General features: G+C 45.3%; 1 protein-coding gene across 1 annotated transcript in view; it reads left to right on the top strand.

The window, feature by feature from the left end:
- Positions 1 to 20990, top strand: part of LOC128695894 (uncharacterized) — a 451682-nt gene that overhangs the window by 379845 nt on the left and 50847 nt on the right. Inside the window, exon 7 of the mRNA XM_070092812.1 lies at positions 12003 to 12112. Within this exon, the coding sequence (XP_069948913.1) occupies positions 12003 to 12112 (110 nt within the window). The remainder of the gene's footprint in view (positions 1 to 12002; positions 12113 to 20990) is intronic.

The following is a 20990-nucleotide window of genomic DNA, read 5'->3' as shown; positions in this document are numbered from 1 at the left end:
ACACGGCGATTCTCGTTTGTCAATTCCAAAGACTCTTCGTCTTCCACCACTCTCATGTCTGTTAGTATAGTTTAGTTGGGAAGGGATGGGAGATTGTATTTATAGGAAATTGGGTCGAGGTAGGACGGTGGGTTGGAGGCAGGGCGGTGGGTTGGAAGCAGGGCGGTGGGTTGAGGGCGGTGAAGGTGCATTGGTAGGTTAGCTGATTCGTTTTGTGTCAGTCGCCCTTTCAAGCACTGATCTACGACGCTTTGGGCAACAACTTACCTTTTCAGGTCGACGATACGACGCCGAGGAAGGTGGCCGTGAAGCCTCAGAGTTTATGAGGCCAGAGTCCCCTAGCCGGAGCCCCCTGTCCGGAGCCCTTGGAATGTAACTCCGGCTAATGACTCGGCAGACGACGGTGGAGCCTCCAGAACTAGGTCGTTGGGAAGTGATCAGAGGCTAAACAGCTGTAAATCAGACAGACTGGTGACGGGGTCGCTGGAGCAGACTGGATCGACACTCAGCCGATGGACTGTCTAAGAGTAATTGGATGAATCAACGCCAGTAGATGATTGACTCCATAACTACACACTAAGTTTAATCATCATCAGTGTTGTTACAGTCAAGAGAAAGTGCTTAACGCACGTAAGGGCCATACAGCGCCTGCGTAATGACAAACAATCAGGACTGATCCGAGGAAGGGTAACGCAACTGTAATTCCTTAGATAAAGAATTCTTCACTAACATGGAAAAGGTTCCACACGGCTTTATCCACAGGAATGATCGGGATGGTCTGAGAGTGACCTAGGGAAAAAATTGCGTCCCCAGCAGCAAAAGACCAGAACCTGGTCTTTTGCTGCTGACACTCCCTTTTTTTTCCCCTTCCTTCCTCCCGGCCTGTCTTCCGACCTTCTCTGTTGTATTTTTCTCAGTTGTGACTTGACAATGTGATTAATGATTATAAAAAACCGACAGGTTGGAGATTGAGACACTTATGCAACATATGGGAATCTTTACTGAGGAAAGGTTTCGCCACACAGTGGCTTCATCAGTCCAATACAAAGCAGAAAGGTGTAAGGAGAGGAGGAGTTTGAGGTAATCCGTCCCTCAGCCTGGAGTCGATGTGTTCAGTCCATCAGTCTTGTAGAATGTACAGCATAGGGCCGTAGACGTGGCTTATATACCTTTGGACGAAGACTTACTTCGACTAGTGGATGGTACCACTATGACCCCGCCTCCTGCTGCTTCACCTCACCTCACTACAGTATATAAGCCACGTCTACGGCCCTATGCTGTACATTCTACAAGATTGATGGACTGAACACATCGACTCCAGGCTGAGGGACTGATTACCTCAAACTTCTCCTCTCCTTACACCTTTCTACTTTGTATTGGACTGATGAAGCCACTGTGTGGCGAAACGTTTCCTCAGCAAAGATTTCCATATGTTGCATAAGTGTCTCAATCTCCGACTTGACAATGGTCCAGGATTGACCGAAACGTCGTGGTAAGGCTCTTCTCGAGGTGCGCGCAATTCGTGTCAGTCTTCGAATAATGTAGACCAAGTTAGTTCATTTACAAGTGAAACCTCCTCATTTATTTACAAGTGAAACCTCATTTATTTACAAGTGAAACCTCCTCATTTATTTACAAGTGAAACCTCCTCATTTATTTACAAGTGAAACCTCATTTATTTACAAGTGAAACCTCATTTATTTACAAGTGAAACCTCCTCATTTATTTACAAGTGAAACCTCCTCATTTATTTACAAGTGAAACCTCCTCATTTATTTACAAGTGAAACCTCCTCATTTATTTACAAGTGAAACCTCATTTATTTACAAGTCAAACCTCATTTATTTACAAGTGAAACCTCATTTATTTACAAGTGAAACCTCCTCATTTATTTACAGTGAAACCTCCTCATTTATTTACAAGTGAAACCTCCTCATTTATTTACAAGTGAAACCTCCTCATTTATTTACAAGTGAAACCTCCTAATTTATTTACAAGTGAAACCTCATTTATTTACAAGTGAAACCTCATTTATTTACAAGTAAAACCCCATTTATTTACAAGTGAAACCTCCTCATTTATTTACAGTGAAACCTCATTTACAAGTGAAACCTCATTTATTTACAAGTGAAACCTCATTTATTTACAAGTGAAACCTCATCTACAAGTGAAACCTCCTCATTTATTTACAAGTGAAACCTCATTTATTTACAGTGAAACCTCATTTATTTACAAGTGGAACCTCTTCATTTATTTACAAGTGAAACCTCCTCATTTATTTACAGGTGAAACCTCCTCATTTATTTACAAGTGAAACCTCATTTATTTTCAAGTGAAACCTCATTTATTTACAAGTGAAACCTCCACATTAATTTACAAGGCAGTTTAACACTGCGTAAAGGCAGTTTAACACTTGTCAGCAGCTCACAGGGAACAGTGCCAACCACGTAGCTAATCGGGATCAGTGCCATACACACAGTTATCAAGATGAGTGCCATTTGCACAGCTCATCAGGAACAGTGCCATACATACAGCTCATCAGAAAGTGTCATCCGCGCGCAGCTCATCAGGGACAGTGCCATCTACACAAATCTCATCAGGAATAGGGTCATCCCCACACACAGCTCATCAGGAAGAGTGCCATCCACACACAGTTCGTCAGGAACAGGGCCATTTAGACGCAGACGTACGATTTTGTTCATTGTTGAATAAAAATATATATATATATATATATATATATATATATATATATATATATATATATATATGTCGTGCCGAATATGTAAAACTGGTCAATTAGCAAGAGCTCATTTAAAATTAAGTCCTTTCCAAAATTTTCTCTTATACGTTTAAAGATATATTTTTTTCATTAATGTTAATGCAATTTTTTTTTTATTTTGCACCAAAAGAAACTTAGAAAACTTACCTAACCTTGTTGTAACAAGAGCAATTTATTTTAGCCTAACCCAACTAAATATATTTTAGATTTGTTTACAATAATTTAATACTAAACAAACACAATGAAATATATTTTTTTCGTTAGGTTCAGAATGTTTTTGGCGAAAATATTGCATACACAAATTTTCGCTTGTCCTATATGGCAAGATGAACGTTGCTATTTAAGCCAAGATAGCAAGTTCTGCCTATTCGGCACGACATATATATATATATATATATATATACAAAAAATGCAATACGTTCGTGGACAACTGTGGTGAGAGAGAGAAAGAGAGAGAGAGAGAGAGAGAGAGAGAGAGAGAGAGAGAGAGAGAGAGAGAGAGAGAGAGAGAGAGAGAGAACGAGCACAGCGTCACCTGCCTCGTCGTCAGGATCATGGCTGGGAAGATCGTATGATTTTATCTTTCAACGCTCGTATAGATGCAGCGAGTCAGTATAATTTTATGTGCCGAGACAGGCTAAGGTTTTATATCCATGGAGACAGTAGGACTCTAGCCCCATGGAGAACCTTGACGATGTCTGGGTTATCGTTCCTGAGTCACAGCAGACCACACCTTGGAGATGCGTCACTCACGTCGGAGCGTCTCATAACGAAGGTAGACTTGCAAATTCTAAAATCGTCTACTGGAGGCTGTCAGTGCTCCTCGTCAAACTCTTCTTGCCAGCATGCCGCCGTCCCCTCAACCCGACTTTTTTGTTTGTTTTAATAAGATTTGGTCGCTAAGAAGTTTCCAGTCTGGCTCTGTAGTCTTTCATCTGATTCACAGTTGCCAGTTTCCACAGCCAGTCATTGCTTGAATCGTTGAAAATTGGAAAGCTTTCGACAATTCCTTTTTCCTTTGCTCCCTTGAATCTTGTTGTAGCTGTACCTATGCCTGGGAATCTTGACCGTCCCCAGTAGTAGTTTCGAATCGTGCTGACTGCGATCTTTCTATATATATATATATATATATATATATATATATATATATATATATATATATATATATATATATATATATATATATATATATATATATATAATCGCTATTCCTTTAAGTATTTTCACTCTGAATGCTTTCCTCTCCACCTCTTCCCTGGGTCGAGGTTTACAACCCAAACGCAGCCGTTGCTAACAATCTCCACACAAACACTGGACACGTAACCCCAGGCAAGATACACACAGGACGTACGCCTCAACACGGAAAAACAACCCCGTTACACCAGTAACACTGACGAAAATACACAAAGCAAAAGTTTGTACACATTCAGTAGAGTGGTAAGGGAGGCAGCGGTTCACATCCTCTTAAGATAACCTTTCCAACGCTACATGATGCTAATGTTTTCATTATCGTTATTTCCTGTTCCCCTTTTCTGGTTTTTCAAGACCATTCACATATCTCAGATTCCATATTAACATGAGATCTCTGACTTTTGGTAATAATTTCCGTTGAGACTGTTGGATCTCCTGATGATTGTCTCCTCCTCACCTACTACTATGTAACCAGTAAAATAAACTGACATTTTTTTTGTGTGTGGTAGTTATTTGTTTTTCAATATTAATATAGCAAAGTAATATAACTGTGCTAGCTATTTTGGCAATATAAAATGACTGACTAAATCTTCAGGTGATGCGTCCAATTCCAGAATGCTCCTTCGTGCCGTGTTAGTTTTTCCAGCACTCCTTCATGTTCTTCCAGTACTCCTTCATGTTCCAGCACTCCTTCATGTTCTTCCAGCACTCCTTCATCTTCTTCCAGCACTCCTTCATGTTCTTCCAGCACTCTTTCATGTTCTTCCAGTACTCCTTCATGTTCTTCCAGCACGCTTTAATGTTCTTTCAGCACTTCATGTTCTTCCAGCACTCTTTCATGTTCTTCCAGCACTCCTTCATGTTCTTCCAGTACTCCTGCATGTTCTTCCAGCACTCTTTCATGTTCTTCCAGCACTTCATGTTCTTCCAGTACTCCTTCATGTTCTTCCAGCACTTCTTCATGTTCTTCCAGTACTCCTTCATGTTCTTCCAGAACTCCTTCATGTTCTTCCAGTACTCCTTCATGTTCTTCCAGCACTCTTTCATCTTCTTCCAGCACTTATTCATGTTCGAGTACTCCTTCAGGTTCTTCCAGCACTTCATGTTCTTCCAATACTCCTTTATGTTCTTCCAGCACTCCTTCATGTTCTTCCAGCACTCCTTCATGTTCTTCCAGCACTCCTTCATGTTCTTCCAGTACTCCTTCATGTTCTTCAAGCACTCTTTCATGTTCTTCCAGCACTTCTTCATGTTCTTCCAGTACTCCTTCATGTTCTTCCAGCACTCCTTCATGTTTTTCCAGCACTCCTTGATGTTCTTCCAGCACTCTTTCATGTTCTTCCAGCACTCCTTCATGTTCTTCCAGTACTCCTGCATGTTCTTCCAGCACTATTTCATGTTCTTCCAGCACTTCATGTTCTTCCAGTGCTCCTTCATGTTCTTCCAGCACTTCTTCATGTTCTTCCAGTACTCCTTCATGTTCTTCCAGCACTCCTTCATGTTCTTCCAGCACTTCATGTTCTTCCAGTACTCCTTCATGTTCTTCCAGCACGCTTTCATGTTCTTTCAGCACTTCATGTTCTTCCAGCACTCCTTGATGTTCTTCCAGCACTCTTTCATGTTCTTCCAGCACTCCTTCATGTTCTTCCAGTACTCCTGCATGTTCTTCCAGCACTCTTTCATGTTCTTCCAGCACTTCATGTTCTTCCAGTACTCCTTCATGTTCTTCCAGCACTTCTTCATGTTCTTCCAGTACTCCTTCATGTTCTTCCAGCACTCCTTCATGTTCTTCCAGCACTTCATGTTCTTCCAGTACTCCTTCATGTTCTTCCAGTACTCCTTCATGTTCTTCCAGCACTCTTTCATCTTCTTCCAGCACTTATTCATGTTCGAGTACTCCTTCAGGTTCTTCCAGCACTTCATGTTCTTCCAATACTCCTTTATGTTCTTCCAGCACTCCTTCATGTTCTTCCAGCACTCCTTCATGTTCTTCCAGCACTCCTTCATGTTCTTCCAGTACTCCTTCATGTTCTTCAAGCACTCTTTCATGTTCTTCCAGCACTTCTTCATGTTCTTCCAGTACTCCTGCATGTTCTTCCAGCACTCCTTCATGTTTTTCCAGCACTCCTTGATGTTCTTCCAGCACTCTTTCATGTTCTTCCAGCACTATTTCATGTTCTTCCAGCACTTCATGTTCTTCAAGTGCTCCTTCATGTTCTTCCAGCACTTCTTCATGTTCTTCCAGTATTCCTTCATGTTCTTCCAGCACTCCTTCATGTTCTTCCAGCACTTCATGTTCTTCCAGTACTCCTTCATGTTTTTCCAGCACGCTTTCATGTTCTTTCAGCACTTCATGTTCTTCCAGCACTCCTTGATGTTCTTCCAGCACTCTTTCATGTTCTTCCAGCACTCCTTCATGTTCTTCCAGTACTCCTGCATGTTCTTCCAGCACTTCATGTTCTTCCAGTACTTCTTCATGTTCTTCCAGCACTTCTTCATGTTCTTCCAGTACTCCTTCATGTTCTTCCAGCACTCCTTCATGTTCTTCCAGCACTTCATGTTCTTCCAGTACTCCTTCATGTTCTTCCAGCACTCTTTCATCTTCTTCCAGCACTTATTCATGTTCGAGTACTCCTTCAGGTTCTTCCAGCACTTCATGTTCTTCCAATACTCCTTTATGTTCTTCCAGCACTCCTTCATGTTCTTCCAGCACTCCTTCATGTTCTTCCAGCACTCCTTCATGTTCTTCCAGTACTCCTTCATGTTCTTCAAGCACTCTTTCATGTTCTTCCAGCACTTCATGTTCTTCCAGTACTCCTTCATGTTCTTCCAGCACTCCTTCATGTTTTTCCAGCACTCCTTCATGTTCTTCCAGCACTCTTTCATGTTCTTCCAGCACTTCATGTTCTCCCAGTACTCCTTCATCTTCTTCCAGCACTTATTCATGTTCTTCCAGTACTCCTTCATGTTCTTCCAGCACTCCTTCATGTTCTTCCAGCACTTCATGTTCTTCCAGTACTCCTTCATGTTCTTCCAGTACTCCTTCATGTTCTTCCAGCACTCCTTCATGTTCTTCCAGCACTTCATGTTCTTCCAGTACTCCTTCATGTTCTTCCAGCACTTCATGTTCTTCCAGCACTCCTTCATGTTCTTCCAGCACTCCTTCATGTTCTTCCAGCACTCCTTCATGTTCTTCCAGCACTCTTTCATGTTCTTCCAGCACTTCATGTTCTTCCAGTACTCCTTCATGTTCTTCCAGCACTCCTTCATGTTCTTCCAGCACTCTTTCATGTTCTTCCAGCACTTCATGTTCTTCCAGTACTCCATCTTCTTCCAGCACTTATTCATGTTCTTCCAGCACTCCTTCATGTTCTTCCAGCACTCTTTCATGTTCTTCCAGCACTTCATGTTCTTCCAGTACTCCTTCATGTTCTTCCAGCACTTCATGTTCTTCCAGCACTCTTTCATGTTCTTCCAGTACTTCATGTTCTTCCAGTACTCCTGCATGTTCTTCCAGCACTCCTTCATGTTCTTCCAGCACTCCTTCATGTTCTTCCAGCACTCCTTCATGTTCTTCCAGCACTTCATGTTCTTCCAGTACTCCTTCATGTTCTTCCAGCACTCCTTCATGTTCTTCCAGCACTTCTTCATGTTCTTCCAGTACTCCTTCATGTTCTTCCAGTACTCCTTCATGTTCTTCCAGTACTCCTTCATGTTCTTCCAGCACTCCTTCATGTTCTTCCAGCACTTCATGTTCTTCCAGTACTCCTTCATGTTCTTCCAGCACTTCATGTTCTTCCAGTACTCCTTCATGTTCTTCCAGCACTCCTTCATGTTTTTCCAGCACTTCTTCATGTTCTTCCAGTACTCCTTCATGTTCTTCCAGTACTCCTTCATGTTCTTCCAGCACTCCTTCATGTTCTTCCAGTACTCCTTCATGTTCTTCCAGTACTCCTTCATGTTCTTCCAGTACTCCTTCATGTTCTTCCAGCACTCCTTCATGTTCTTCCAGTACTCCTTCATGTTCTTCCAGTACTCCTTCATATTCTTCCAGTACTCCTTCATGTTCTTCCAGCACTCCTTCATGTTCTTCCAGCACTTCATGTTCTTCCAGTACTCCTTCATGTTCTTCCAGCACTTCATGTTCTTCCAGTACTCCTTCATGTTCTTCCAGCACTTCATGTTCTTCCAGCACTCCTTCATGTTCTTCCAGCACTCCTTCATGTTCTTCCAGCACTCCTTCATGTTCTTCCAGCACTCTTTCATGTTCTTCCAGCACTTCATGTTCTTCCAGTACTCCTTCATGTTCTTCCAGCACTCCTTCATGTTCTTCCAGCACTCTTTCATGTTCTTCCAGCACTTCATGTTCTTCCAGTACTCCTGCATGTTCTTCCAGCACTCCTTCATGTTTTTCCAGCACTTCTTCATGTTCTTCCAGTACTCCTTCATGTTCTTCCAGTACTCCTTCATGTTCTTCCAGTACTCCTTCATGTTCTTCCAGTACTCCTTCATGTTCTTCCAGTACTCCTTCATGTTCTTCCAGTACTCCTTCATGTTCTTCCAGCACTCCTTCATGTTCTTCCAGTACTCCTTCATGTTCTTCCAGTACTCCTTCATGTTCTTCCAGTACTCCTTCATGTTCTTCCAGCACTCCTTCATGTTCTTCCAGCACTTCTTCATGTTCTTCCAGTACTCCTTCATGTTCTTCCAGTACTCCTTCATGTTTTTCATTCTTCATGTTCCTCCAGTACTCCTTCATGTTCTTCCAGTACTCCTTCATGTTCTTCCAGCACTCCTTCATGTTCTTCCAGTACTCCTTCATGTTCTTCCAGTACTCCTTCATGTTCTTCCAGCACTCCTTCATGTTCTTCCAGCACTTCTTCATGTTCTTCCAGTACTCCTTCATGTTCTTCCAGTACTCCTTCATGTTCTTCCAGTACTTCTTCATGTTCTTCCAGCACTCCTTTATGTTCTTCCAGCACTTCATGTTCTTCCAGTACTTCTTCATGTTCTTCCAGCACTTCTTCATGTTCTTCCAGCACTCCTTCATGTTCTTCCAGCACTCCTTCATGTTCTTCCAGCACTTCTTCATGTTCTTCCAGTACTCCTTCATGTTCTTCCAGTACTCCTTCATGTTCTTCCAGTACTCCTTCATGTTCTTCCAGCACTTCTTCATGTTCTTCCAGCACTCCTTCATGTTCTTCCAGCACTCCTTCATGTTCTTCCAGCACTTCATGTTTTTCCAGCACTCCTTCATGTTCTTCCAGCACTCGTTCATGTTCTTCCAGCACTCCTTCATGTTCATTCAGCACTCCTTCATGTTCATTCAGCACTCCTTCATGTTCATTCAGCACTCCTTCATGTTCATTCAGCACTCCTTCATGTTCATTCAGCACTCCTTCATGTTCATTCAGCACTCCTTCATGTTCTTTCAGTACTCCGACAGTTTAGCACTGACGTAGCTGCTAGCCCAGATGACTAGCCTCTTCTGCTCGCCAAGTTTGCCTTCGAACTTAACTCCTCAAGTTTTACAGACTTTTCCTCTCCGCCATTACGTTCCTAGGCAAACATATATATTTTTATTACCCATTCATCTGGAATTTAAGAAAAGAAGCGAGTTCCCCTTTAACACGTAATTTCCAGCATATAGTGTCTTGTGTAGCCGCTTTCGAAGTTGTGAAAATTCCAGTAAGGAAACTTGTCCATCGTTTGGAAGGGAAAGTGTTCATCTTATTGTGGCGGAGTCACTGGCAGTGACATCTAGATGACTCTTCCTCACTCACTCCTCGCTCTTCACCTGTAGTGTGTAGAATCTAACAGTGTTTTCCTCGTTGTCATAAACATCTGAGTATGAATGTCATCTGGTTTTCCTTGTCAAGTATTCCTCACGCTGTCTCTATTTTATGTTCGTCTCCTTGCCTGTTCTGTTAGTTTTAGTACACTGCTTCTTTTATCTCTTTCCTTTCTTCTTCTGTTAGTTTCTGTACACTGCTCCTCTCATCTCTGTCCTTCCCATATTCTGTTGCATCAGACAAACGGTGTTTTTTTTTTTTTCGTTAAGCATTTACAGAGTCTTGGAACTCGGGTGCAACTAATTTATATCCACACCGATTTAAAATTACAGTCGGATGATTTTGCCAGCAACAAAAGTTCCAATAAATTTGCGAGCTCCAGTAGGCTGCAGGTGCGGCAACCTTTTTTTTTCTTCTACCATTCTCAACCTACATGCTGTTGCTGTCCGTGTGCTCCGTTTTCCTTGTATACTCTTAGCTGGTGCCAGGCCAACAGACGTGACCACTGCTCACAAATAATACCCTTAACTCCACTCTGGGATTCCCACCTCTCCACTCATCGTTTGCCTTTTCTAGTCTCCGCCCTCTCCGTTCCTCCTTTTTCCTTTAGTTCTTTCTATTCTTTTTGCTTTCTTCTCCCTTCGCCCTACTTTCTTTCCTCTACTGCTGCCTTCCCTAGTCTTCCTCCGAGCTAACAACATTCACACCTGGAGAACGCTCAGTTTAACAATTCACTCGATAAGAACACCACAGCACAGGGCGATCTCGCTGCACTTGTATGTGTTCTTCAGTGCTTGATATGGAAATTACACACACACACACACACACACACACACACACACAAACACACACACACACACACACACACACACACACACACACACACACACACACACACACACACACACACACACACACACACACACATAAGATAAATTTTTACATCCTCAGGCTTTCTCAGAAGCTGTAAGATGTAAACATCGAAGCAGTATGTTCGTTCGCACCATTTAAAACCGACTCTTTCCTCTCTCGGGAGAGGAAAGCTTTATCCTTCAGTATTCTCGGGGGACTTCACAAGCAGTCTACCGGTGAAAAAAAAAATAAAAGCTTGCCCGTGTGAGTACGAACCGAAGCACTCGTAAAACACACGCATCATATGAACCCCATTTGCAAGACTGGAGGTGAGAAATGGTATTGGAATACCGACATGTGAAAAAACACACTTATGTACAGTTCAAGACATTTATAATGAACGTTTCGCCACTCGTGGCGAAACGTTTACTACACTAAATGTTCTGAAGCGTACATAAGGTGTTTTTCCACAACAAGACTGGAGATACAGAAGGAGTTACCTGTGTATGTTGACATCACTGACAACACCCCCCCCCCCCACATCTAGTGTCATCCTGCACTTGACCACCCAGCAACTGGCACTACTGTGGCACCACTGTGTTTACCGGCACTAGTTTTATTTGTCACTGGGATGGTGGTCATTCCAGCACCTACTTTATCCCCGTGTTCCACCGGGGCTGATACCGTATTTGCACTTTCGTGTTTGTATTCTCGTTATGACTTGGGTTGACTGTAGAGGTAACAGATACATATATATATATATATATATATATATATATATATATATATATATATATATATATATATATATATATATATATATGTGTGTGTGTGTATATGTGTACTCACCTATTTGTGGTTGCAGGGGTCGAATCATAGCTCCTGGCCCCACCTCTTCACTGATTGCTACTGGGTCCTCTCTCTCCCCCTGCTCCATGAGCTTTATCAAACCTCGTCTTAAAACTATGTATGGTTCCCGCCTCCACTACGTCACTTTCTAGGCTGTTCCACTTCCTGACAACTCTGAAGAAATACTTTCTAACGTCCCTTAGACTCATAAGAGTCTTCAGCTTCCAGTTGTGTGTGTGTGTGTGTGTGTGTGTGTGTGTGTGTGTGTGTGTGTGTGTGTAGACTGGAGCGAGTTTGCTGAATGTAAAAATGAAGTTGGAGATGTGTTGGTCATTGTATTGTACGGAGTGACTTTGAGTGTGGGGGATATGGTGGGAGGGAAGGAAGAGAGAAAGTGACCTTGATGGAGGGAGAAACTTGCCAAAGTGATACTAGTCGAGGCATTAAGTTAGGGTGGAGATACTAACGTAGAGTGGAAGCACTAACATAGTGGAAGCACTAACATAGAGTGGAAGCACTAACATAAGATCCTCTTGCAGACTGTGGAGGTTGCAACATGAAGTTCTCTCACCCGCTGTACTATCGGATGCACTGTTCTGTCTTCCACGACCCAAACTACTCCCTCACCATCCGCAAGTACCACTGCAAGGTAACTACCGCACTGCTTGTTAACTTCTTTCACCACCACCACCACCACCACCACTACTACTGCCACTACTTCCACTGCTGCTAAAAGGTAACGACTTCTCTCAGTATTATATGGACGTCTCTCTGGAATCCAGTTCTCTTACCATCGTCATCACCAGTTTAAGTCATGTTATATATATATATATATATATATATATATATATATATATATATATATATATATATATATATATAAACACTTAGTTAAACCGACTCACAAGTGGTTTAGCCACATACAGTTCTTTTCTTACCTATTATCTCTTCCTATCTAGCCACCAGGTTTTTTCACTGTCCTTTCTTACCCCAGCCCTTCACCCCCCCCCTCCCCCGAGCCCTGTGATTTAGCCTAAATTTAAATACAATTGTGAGTGTAAAATATAATAATGATAGTATTACTAGATAATAGAATTATTTTATTTAAACTCACTTGAGGTTAGAGAGAGACAGATCACGTTCTGCTGGAATTAGTTTATTTGGTAAGGAATTATTTAGACGAGGAATTCTAAGAAATGTGTGATTGTGTGAAGTCGTTATTCACTCTAGGGAAAAACAGTAACAATGAAGCAGAGGACCCGTGACTGTGGGAGGTACTGACTGGAGCCTTGATCCTCCCTGAGCGTGACTTCCCACCACCTCCCACAAGGGGACACGCTGCCACCACCTCCCACAAGGGGACACGCTGCCACCACCTCCCACAAGGGGACACGCTGCCACCACCTCCCACAAAGTGACACGCTGCAACCACCTCCCACAAGGGGACACGCTGCCACCACCTCCCACAAAGTGACACGCTGCCACCACCTCCCACAAAGTGACACGCTGCCACCACCTCCCACAAGGGGACACGCTGCCACCACCTCCCACAAAGTGACACGCTGCCACCACCTCCCACAAAGTGACACGCTGCCACCACCTCCCACAAGGGGACACGCTGCCACCACCTCCCACAAAGTGACACGCTGCCACCACCTCCCACAAAGTGACACGCTGCCACCACCTCCCACAAGGGGACACGCTGCCACCACCTCCCACAAAGTGACACGCTGCCACCACCTCCCACAAAGTGACACGCTGCCACCACCTCCCACAAAGTGACACGCTGCCACCACCTCCCACAAGGGGACACGCTGCCACCACCTCCCACAAAGTGACACGCTGCCACCACCTCCCACAAGGGGACACGCTGCCACCACCTCCCACAAGGGGACACGCTGCCACCACCTCCCACAAAGTGACACGTTGCCACCACCTCCCACAAGGGGACACGCTGCCACCACCTCCCACAAGGGGACACGCTGCCACCACCTCCCACAAGGGGACACGCTGCCACCACCTCCCACAAGGGGACACGCTGCCACCACCTCCCACAAGGGGACACGCTGCCACCACCTCCCACAAGGGGACACGCTGCCACCACCTCCCACAAAGTGACACGCTGCCACCACCTCCCACAAGGGGACACGCTGCCACCACCTCCCACAAGGGGACACGCTGCCACCACCTCCCACAAAGTGACACGCTGCCACCACCTCCCACAAAGTAACACGCTGCCACCACCTCCCACAAGGGGACACGCTGCCACCACCTCCCACAAGGGGACACGCTGCCACCACCTCCCACAAAGTAACACGCTGCCACCACCTCCCACAAGGGGACACGCTGCCACCACCTCCCACAAGGGGACACGCTGCCACCACCTCCCACAAAGGGACACGCTGCCACCACCTCCCACAAGGGGACACACTGCCACCACCTCCCACAAAGGGACACGCTGCCACCACCTCCCACAAGGGGACACGCTGCCACCACCTCCCACAAGGGGACACACTGCCACCACCTCCCACAAGGGGACACGCTGCCACCACCTCCCACAAGGGGACACGCTGCCACCACCTCCCACAAGGGGACACGCTGCCACCACCTCCCACAAGGGGACACGCTGCCACCACCTCCCACAAGGGGACACGTTGCCACCACCTCCCACAAGGGGACACGTTGCCACCACCTCCCACAAGGGGACACGTTGCCACCACCTCCCACAAAGTAACACGCTGCCACCACCTCCCACAAGGGGACACGCTGCCACCACCTCCCACAAGGGGACACGCTGCCACCACCTCCCACAAGGGGACACGTTGCCACCACCTCCCACAAGGGGACACGTTGCCACCACCTCCCACAAGGGGACACGTTGCCACCACCTCCCACAAGGGGACACGCTGCCACCACCTCCCACAAGGGGACACGCTGCCACCACCTCCCACAAGGGGACACGCTGCTACCACCTCCCACAAGGGGACACGTTGCCACCACCTCCCACAAGGGGACACGTTGCCACCACCTCCCACAAGGGGACACGTTGCCACCACCTCCCACAAGGGGACACGCTGCCACCACCCCCCACAAGGGGACACGCTGCCACCACCTCCCACAAGGGGACACGCTGCTACCACCTCCCACAAGGGGACACGCTGACACCACCTCCCACAAGGGGACACGCTGCCACCACCTCCCACAAGGGGACACGCTGCTACCACCTCCCACAAGGGGACACGCTGACACCACCTCCCACAAGGGGACACGCTGCCACCACCTCCCACAAGGGGACACGCTGCTACCACCTCCCACAAGGGGACACGCTGCCACCACCTCCCACAAAGTGACACGCTGCTACCACCTCCCACAAGGGGACACGCTGCCACCACCTCCCACAAGGGGACACGCTGCCACCACCTCCCACAAGGGGACACACTGCCACCACCTCCCACAAGGGGACACGCTGCCACCACCTCCCACAAGGGGACACGCTGCCACCACCTCCCACAAAGTGACACGCTGCTACCACCTCCCACAAGGGGACACGCTGACACCACCTCCCACAAGGGGACACGCTGCCACCACCTCCCACAATGGGACACGCTGCCACCACCTCCCACAAGGGGACACGCTGCCACCACCTCCCACAAGGGGACACGCTGCCACCACCTCCCACAAGGGGACACACTGCCACCACCGCCCTATGTTCTCAACTTCTATTTTGTAAATGTTTACGATAAATTTGAAACACAATGACTGGTGGACACTGCGATCATAAGTCGTGACCAAAAAAAAAAAGGAATTATAAATTATTACTGTTATTATAGACAAAGGTAATTACTGATAGGATTATAAAAAATAATTGATTGCAAATTAGAAAATAAAAAAAACGAATTTGAAAACGAAAATATTATTAACGAGATAAAAATAAAAAAAATATTGATTACAATTGAGAAAATAAAAATAAGTTGATTACAAATAGGAAATAACGAATAGGTAATTAAAAAATATGTAATTAAAAATAAATAATTGCAAATAAGCGATTACATGAATTAGTAGAGTAGTTATTATCTTTTTGGGCTTTTGATAATAGTTAAAGTTTAGCGAGGATAAAAAGTTTAGTGTTATCACCTTGTTATCACCTTATCACCTAGTTGTAACCACCTAGTTATCACCTTGTTATCACCTTGTTATCACCTTGTTATCACCTAGTTGTGACCACCTACTTGTTATCACCTACTTAGTTGTGACCTGCTTGTAACCATCTACTTCTATTCAGATCGCGAAATTCTCTCTCTCTCTCTCTCTCTCTCTCTCTCTCTCTCTCTCTCTCTCTCTCTACCCTGGTTTTCAAGTACTCATTCCTGTCCCTCCTCCAGTTTTTTTTTTTTTTTGTCTTGCATTTTTGATTTTCGTCTTCCCTACGCTTCCATACATTGCTACTTCCACGTTCTTTCTGTTTTTTTTTTTTTAGTTTGCCATTCTCTGGGTAGAAATGCACCAAATGTTGGTAATATTATCAAATAAATGGTAATAATTATCAACTTTTTACAGGGGTGGAGGGGTAAGCCAGCGGAAGGCCTCGGTCAGATGACCAAAAGCTCCAGCTGTGGGTCATCATATAACTAAGACCCGCGTCAGGAAACACTTGTCCTGTTTCCTGACGAACCTTACCTAACCTAATGCTGGTATTGTTCACCAGAATTAGCCACTCTTATCGTCTCTTCTTTAGGGAACTGTACCATTCTTCCGTTATCATCTTTATATTCTCATTCTCTCATCCATTATTCTCTCGTTTGTCTGCCAGATCCTTTTTGGTAATGTCGAAGGATTTACACTGTAGTTAGTGTGACTTTCTAAATGGAGCGGCACGTCGTGGTAAGCTCCTCTCTCCTGTGTGCGGGTTATCTGTGTCTTGGTCACACATATATTTGTAAATTAGAGTTAAAAATAATTGTGTGTCTCTTATAGTGAATAATGGATTTTTTTCTATTTAGTGGCGATTGTTTTCATTATAGCTGACTTCCTGATGTTTTGATTACGGTGATCATTGTTGCAATGTTGTCTGCGTGTTGCATGGTAGAGATGTCAGTGTTGTGGGTCATGGTAGAGTTGGTGTCAGTGTTGTGGGTCATGGTAGAGTTGGTGTCAGTGTTGTAGGTCATGGTAGTTGGTGTCAGTGTTGTGGGTCATGGTAGAGTTGATGTCAGTGTTGTAGGTCATGATAGACATGTCAGTGTTGGGGTCATGGTAGACATGTCAGTGTTGGGGTCATGGTAGGCAAGTCAGTGTTGGGGTCATGGTAGGCATGTCAGTGTTGGAGTCATGGTAGACATGTCAGTGTTGGGGTCGTGATAGACATGTCAGTGTTGGGGTCATGGTAGGCATGTCAGTGTTGGAGTCATGGTAGACATGTCAATGTTGGGTCATGGTAGACGTGTCAGTGTTGGGGTCATGGTAGACGTGTCAGTGTTGGGGTCATGGTAGACATGTCATTGTCGGGGTCATGGTAGACGTGTCAGTGTTGGGGTCATGGTAGACGTGTCAGTGTTGGGGTCATGGTAGACATGTCAGTGTTGGGGTCATGGTAGACATGTCAGTGTTGGGGTCATGGTAGACGTGTCAGTGTTGGGGTCATGGTAGACGTGTCAGTGTTGGGGTCATGGTAGACATGTCAGTGTTGGGGTCATGGTAGACGTGTCAGTGTTGGGGTCATGGTAGACGTGTCAGTGTTGGAGTCATGGTAGACATGTCAGTGTTGGCGTCATGGTAGACGTGTCAGTGTTGGGGTCATGGCAGACGTGTCAGTGTTGGGGTCATGGTAGACGTGTCAGTGTTGGGGTCATGGTAGACATATCAGTGTTGGGGTCATGGTAGACGTGTCAGTGTTGGGGTCATGGTAGACGTGTCAGTGTTGAGGTCATGGCAGACGTGTCAGTGTTGGGGTCATGGTAGACGTGTCAGTGTTGGGGTCATGGTAGACGTGTCAGTGTTGGGGTCATGGTAGACTTGTCAGTGTTGGGGTCATGGTAGACGTGTCAGTGTTGGGGTCATGGTAGACGTGTCAGTGTTGGGGTCATGGTAGACGTGTCAATGTTGGGGTCATGGTAGACGTGTCAGTGTTGGGGTCATGGTAGACATGTCAGTGTTGGGGTCATGGTAGACGTGTCAGTGTTGGGGTCATGGTAGACGTGTCAGTGTTGGGGTCATGGTAGACGTGTCAGTGTTGGGGTCATGGTAGACGTGTCAGTGTTGGGGTCATGGTAGACATGTCAGTGTTGGGGTCATGGTAGACGTGTCAGTGTTGGGGTCATGGTAGACGTGTCAGGAACAACGCTACTATGGTGGCCTTGTTTCTGGGTGGTTGAAGTCTCCTAAAATTAGTAGCTTGACTTCCCTCCAGTTTCCTCCTGTTTCCCCTTCCAGTTTCGTCCTCCCTTTTTCCCTTATGTTGACCTTTCCAGTGTGTCCATTACTGGTGAGTTGTGTTCCTGGACGAGTCTTCTGCTCTGGAGACAAGTGACGTGTGCTTACTGATCAACACAATTACCATCCTTGTTCCCTTTTTTTATTGTTTTTCCTTCCTTGGGTCTGTGTGTGTACTCACCTATATGTCGTTGCAAGGATCGAGTCCTAGCTCCTGGCCCTGCCTCTTGCCGCTTGCCAGATTCACCCCATAGGCTTGTAGGTACTGTCACACTTGCTTTTAAAACTGCTGGCTATGTGGAGCTTGTCTCGACCAGTTTTTACTGTGATCATTCTTCTTTTCGACCACCCTGACACTGAAGAAATGCTTCCTGGCAGCCCTGTGGCTTAGCTGTGGCTTTACCTTCCGGCTGTGTCTCCGAGTTGCCATATCATAATCTACACTTGGAAAATCCTGGAAGGAATAGTCACAAATCTGCACACAGAAATCACTCCCTACGAAAGTAAAAGACTGGGCAGGCGATGCAAAATGCCCCCAATTAAAAGTAAGGGCGCCATTGGTACACTAAGGGAAAACACAATAAGTGTCCGGGGCCCAAGACTGTTCAAGAGCCTCCCATCAAGCATTAGGGGAATTGCCAATAAACCCCTGGCTGCCTTCAAGAGAGAGCTGGACAGATACCTAAAGTCGGTGCCGGATCAGCCGGGCTGTGGCTCGTACGTTGGACTGCGTGCGGCCAGCAGTAACAGCCTAGTTGATCAGGCCCTGATCCATCGGGAGGCCTGGTCATGGACCGGGCCGCGGGGGCGTTGATCTCCGGAATAACCTCCAGGTAACCAGGTAACCTCCAGGTAAATAGCCTGTCCCTGTCTACCATATCAGTTCCCCTGAATATTTTGTATGTTGTGATCATGTCTCCCCTGGTTCTTCTGTCCTTCAATGTCGTTAGACTTAATTCAGGTAGCCTCTCTTTATAGTTCGTGCTTCTTAACTCAAGAATATTCTTCTGCACTTTCTTCAGTTTCTTAATATTCTTCCCGAGGTGTGGGTTCCATAATGGTGCTGCGTACTCCAAGATCTGGCTAATATATGCCGTGATAGTCGTAAATGCTTCCTTGTGATGTTGCTTTCTGAAAGCTATTCTTAAATTTGTCAGTCTCTCGTTCGTTGCAGTGGTTGATGTGTTCCTCAGGCGACATGCTCACCCTGAGGTCCTCTTTCAGGGAGGCTTGCACCCTTGATCCCCTGAACTTGAACATTGTCTGTTGTTGTCTTTGCTCTTTTCTGATTTCATGACCTTGCATTTGGTGGGGTTAAATTCTTATAGTCACTTGTCAGACCAATCCTGCAGCTGGTTCAGTTCAATTTGTGCCTTTCCTGGTCTACTTCTGTTCGTATTCTCTTTAGTTTCACGTCATCTGAGAACAGGGACACCTCTGACTCGTTTTCCTCTGTCATGTTGAGTGTATACACAAGAAACAGTACTGGTCCAGTTACTGACCCTTGTGGGACCCCACTCGTCACATCCGTCCATTCCCACACATCTTCCCTGAGAGTAACTTGTAGCTTTTTTCCCATTAAATATTCTTTGACCCACTGTAATACTTTCCCTGTAATTACTGGCTGCTCCTCTAGCTTTTGTTCCAATCTCTTTTGAAGTACTGTATCAAACGCCTTCTTGCAGTCGAAGAAGTATCCAGTCCACCCATCCCTCTCTCTCCTGCCTAACTTTCGTTACCTTGTCATCTCACTGTGTGTGTGTATGTGTGTGTGTGTGTGTGTGTGTGTGTGTGTGTGTGCTGTAAATCGACCCCTGCGGACACCAGTCTGCAGGGGTCGATTTACATCGCCTGGCCTCACCTCAACCGGCTTCGTTGATTCCCGGCATCCAGCGCCCGGTCATGCATGATCTTCAAACTTCGTATCGTGTTTGTTTATACCGCCTCTTGTTTCTTTTTTTTTTTACCAGTTCATAACTCGTTAAGACTCACACAAAAAAAAGTTATTTCCTAACTTCCTGGTAGCTCATTTTCGTCTTTATCCGCCGTGTGTCCCATTGTTGTAGCCGGGGGTAGGGGGTAGGGAGGGGGAGCCTTCTCACCATCCCCCCCCTCAGGAGACCACTTAATTCACTTATCACACCCTGGGACTCGAGTGAATATCTTCACCTCCTGACAGACCACTTAATTACCACTTTTCACTTACCACTTGTTCCTCCGGATAATCCGAAGTGCTAATCAGCCGATAAGAGCATACTAAATATAATCAAAGGAAATATTATCCAGGATAATTTTAAACCAGTTTAAAATATAATGTAATTATATATTAGCAATTACCTCAGTATACCAGGTCACTGACACTGAAATTATATAATAACTAAAGAAAGAATATTAATAATAATCTGTTCAGTTCTGAGATACAATATATACTGACAAAGTAAATCATTTACAATTTAGTTTACTGAAGTCTTGACTGAGTTCTTTAACACTGGTTTCAGAAGTGGCTTCAGTCTTGTAAGAGTAGCCACCTCCTTACTTCACCCTTAGAACCCCTTCCTTCTCACTCTGAGGCCATTAGCCTGCCCCCATCCTGGCTGAGCCATCATTGGTCCACTCTCGACCACTCACACTTCTACTCAAGCCATGGTTACAAAAGTGTGCCGTCTAGAGGCACCTCCTCCTCCATGTAAGGAGCCAGACACGCCACCTTGGTCAGCACAAGCTTTAATGATTGCCGTAGAGCACAATCCTACACAAATAGGTGACCTGTGCAGCACAGCACTGTGGCTTCCTTGCCTCTCACCTTAGACAGTCTGTTCTTATCCCCTTTCTTTAACCTTTTTACTATTTTGTATGTCATGATCATGTTTCCTTCGATCTTCCTTTCCTCTAGTGTTATTACTTAGAGCTCTTTGTGTCTCCTGGAGTTTCTATGCTTGATTAAGAGCCGGCTGTATGCTGGCTCCACGTACTCTAGGATAGGCCTATTGTAAGATATATTTGCTGTTCTAAATTAATCTCTGTTAAAGTTCCCAAAAGCAGTTATTAATTTTGCTAGTTTTTTATTTGCTGCTGAAGTTACATGCGTGAAATTTACT

Source organism: Cherax quadricarinatus, chromosome 41 (assembly GCF_038502225.1).
Source record: "Cherax quadricarinatus isolate ZL_2023a chromosome 41, ASM3850222v1, whole genome shotgun sequence".
Lineage (NCBI taxonomy): Eukaryota > Metazoa > Arthropoda > Malacostraca > Decapoda > Parastacidae > Cherax > Cherax quadricarinatus.
This window is presented reverse-complemented; position numbering and strand designations above follow the sequence as displayed.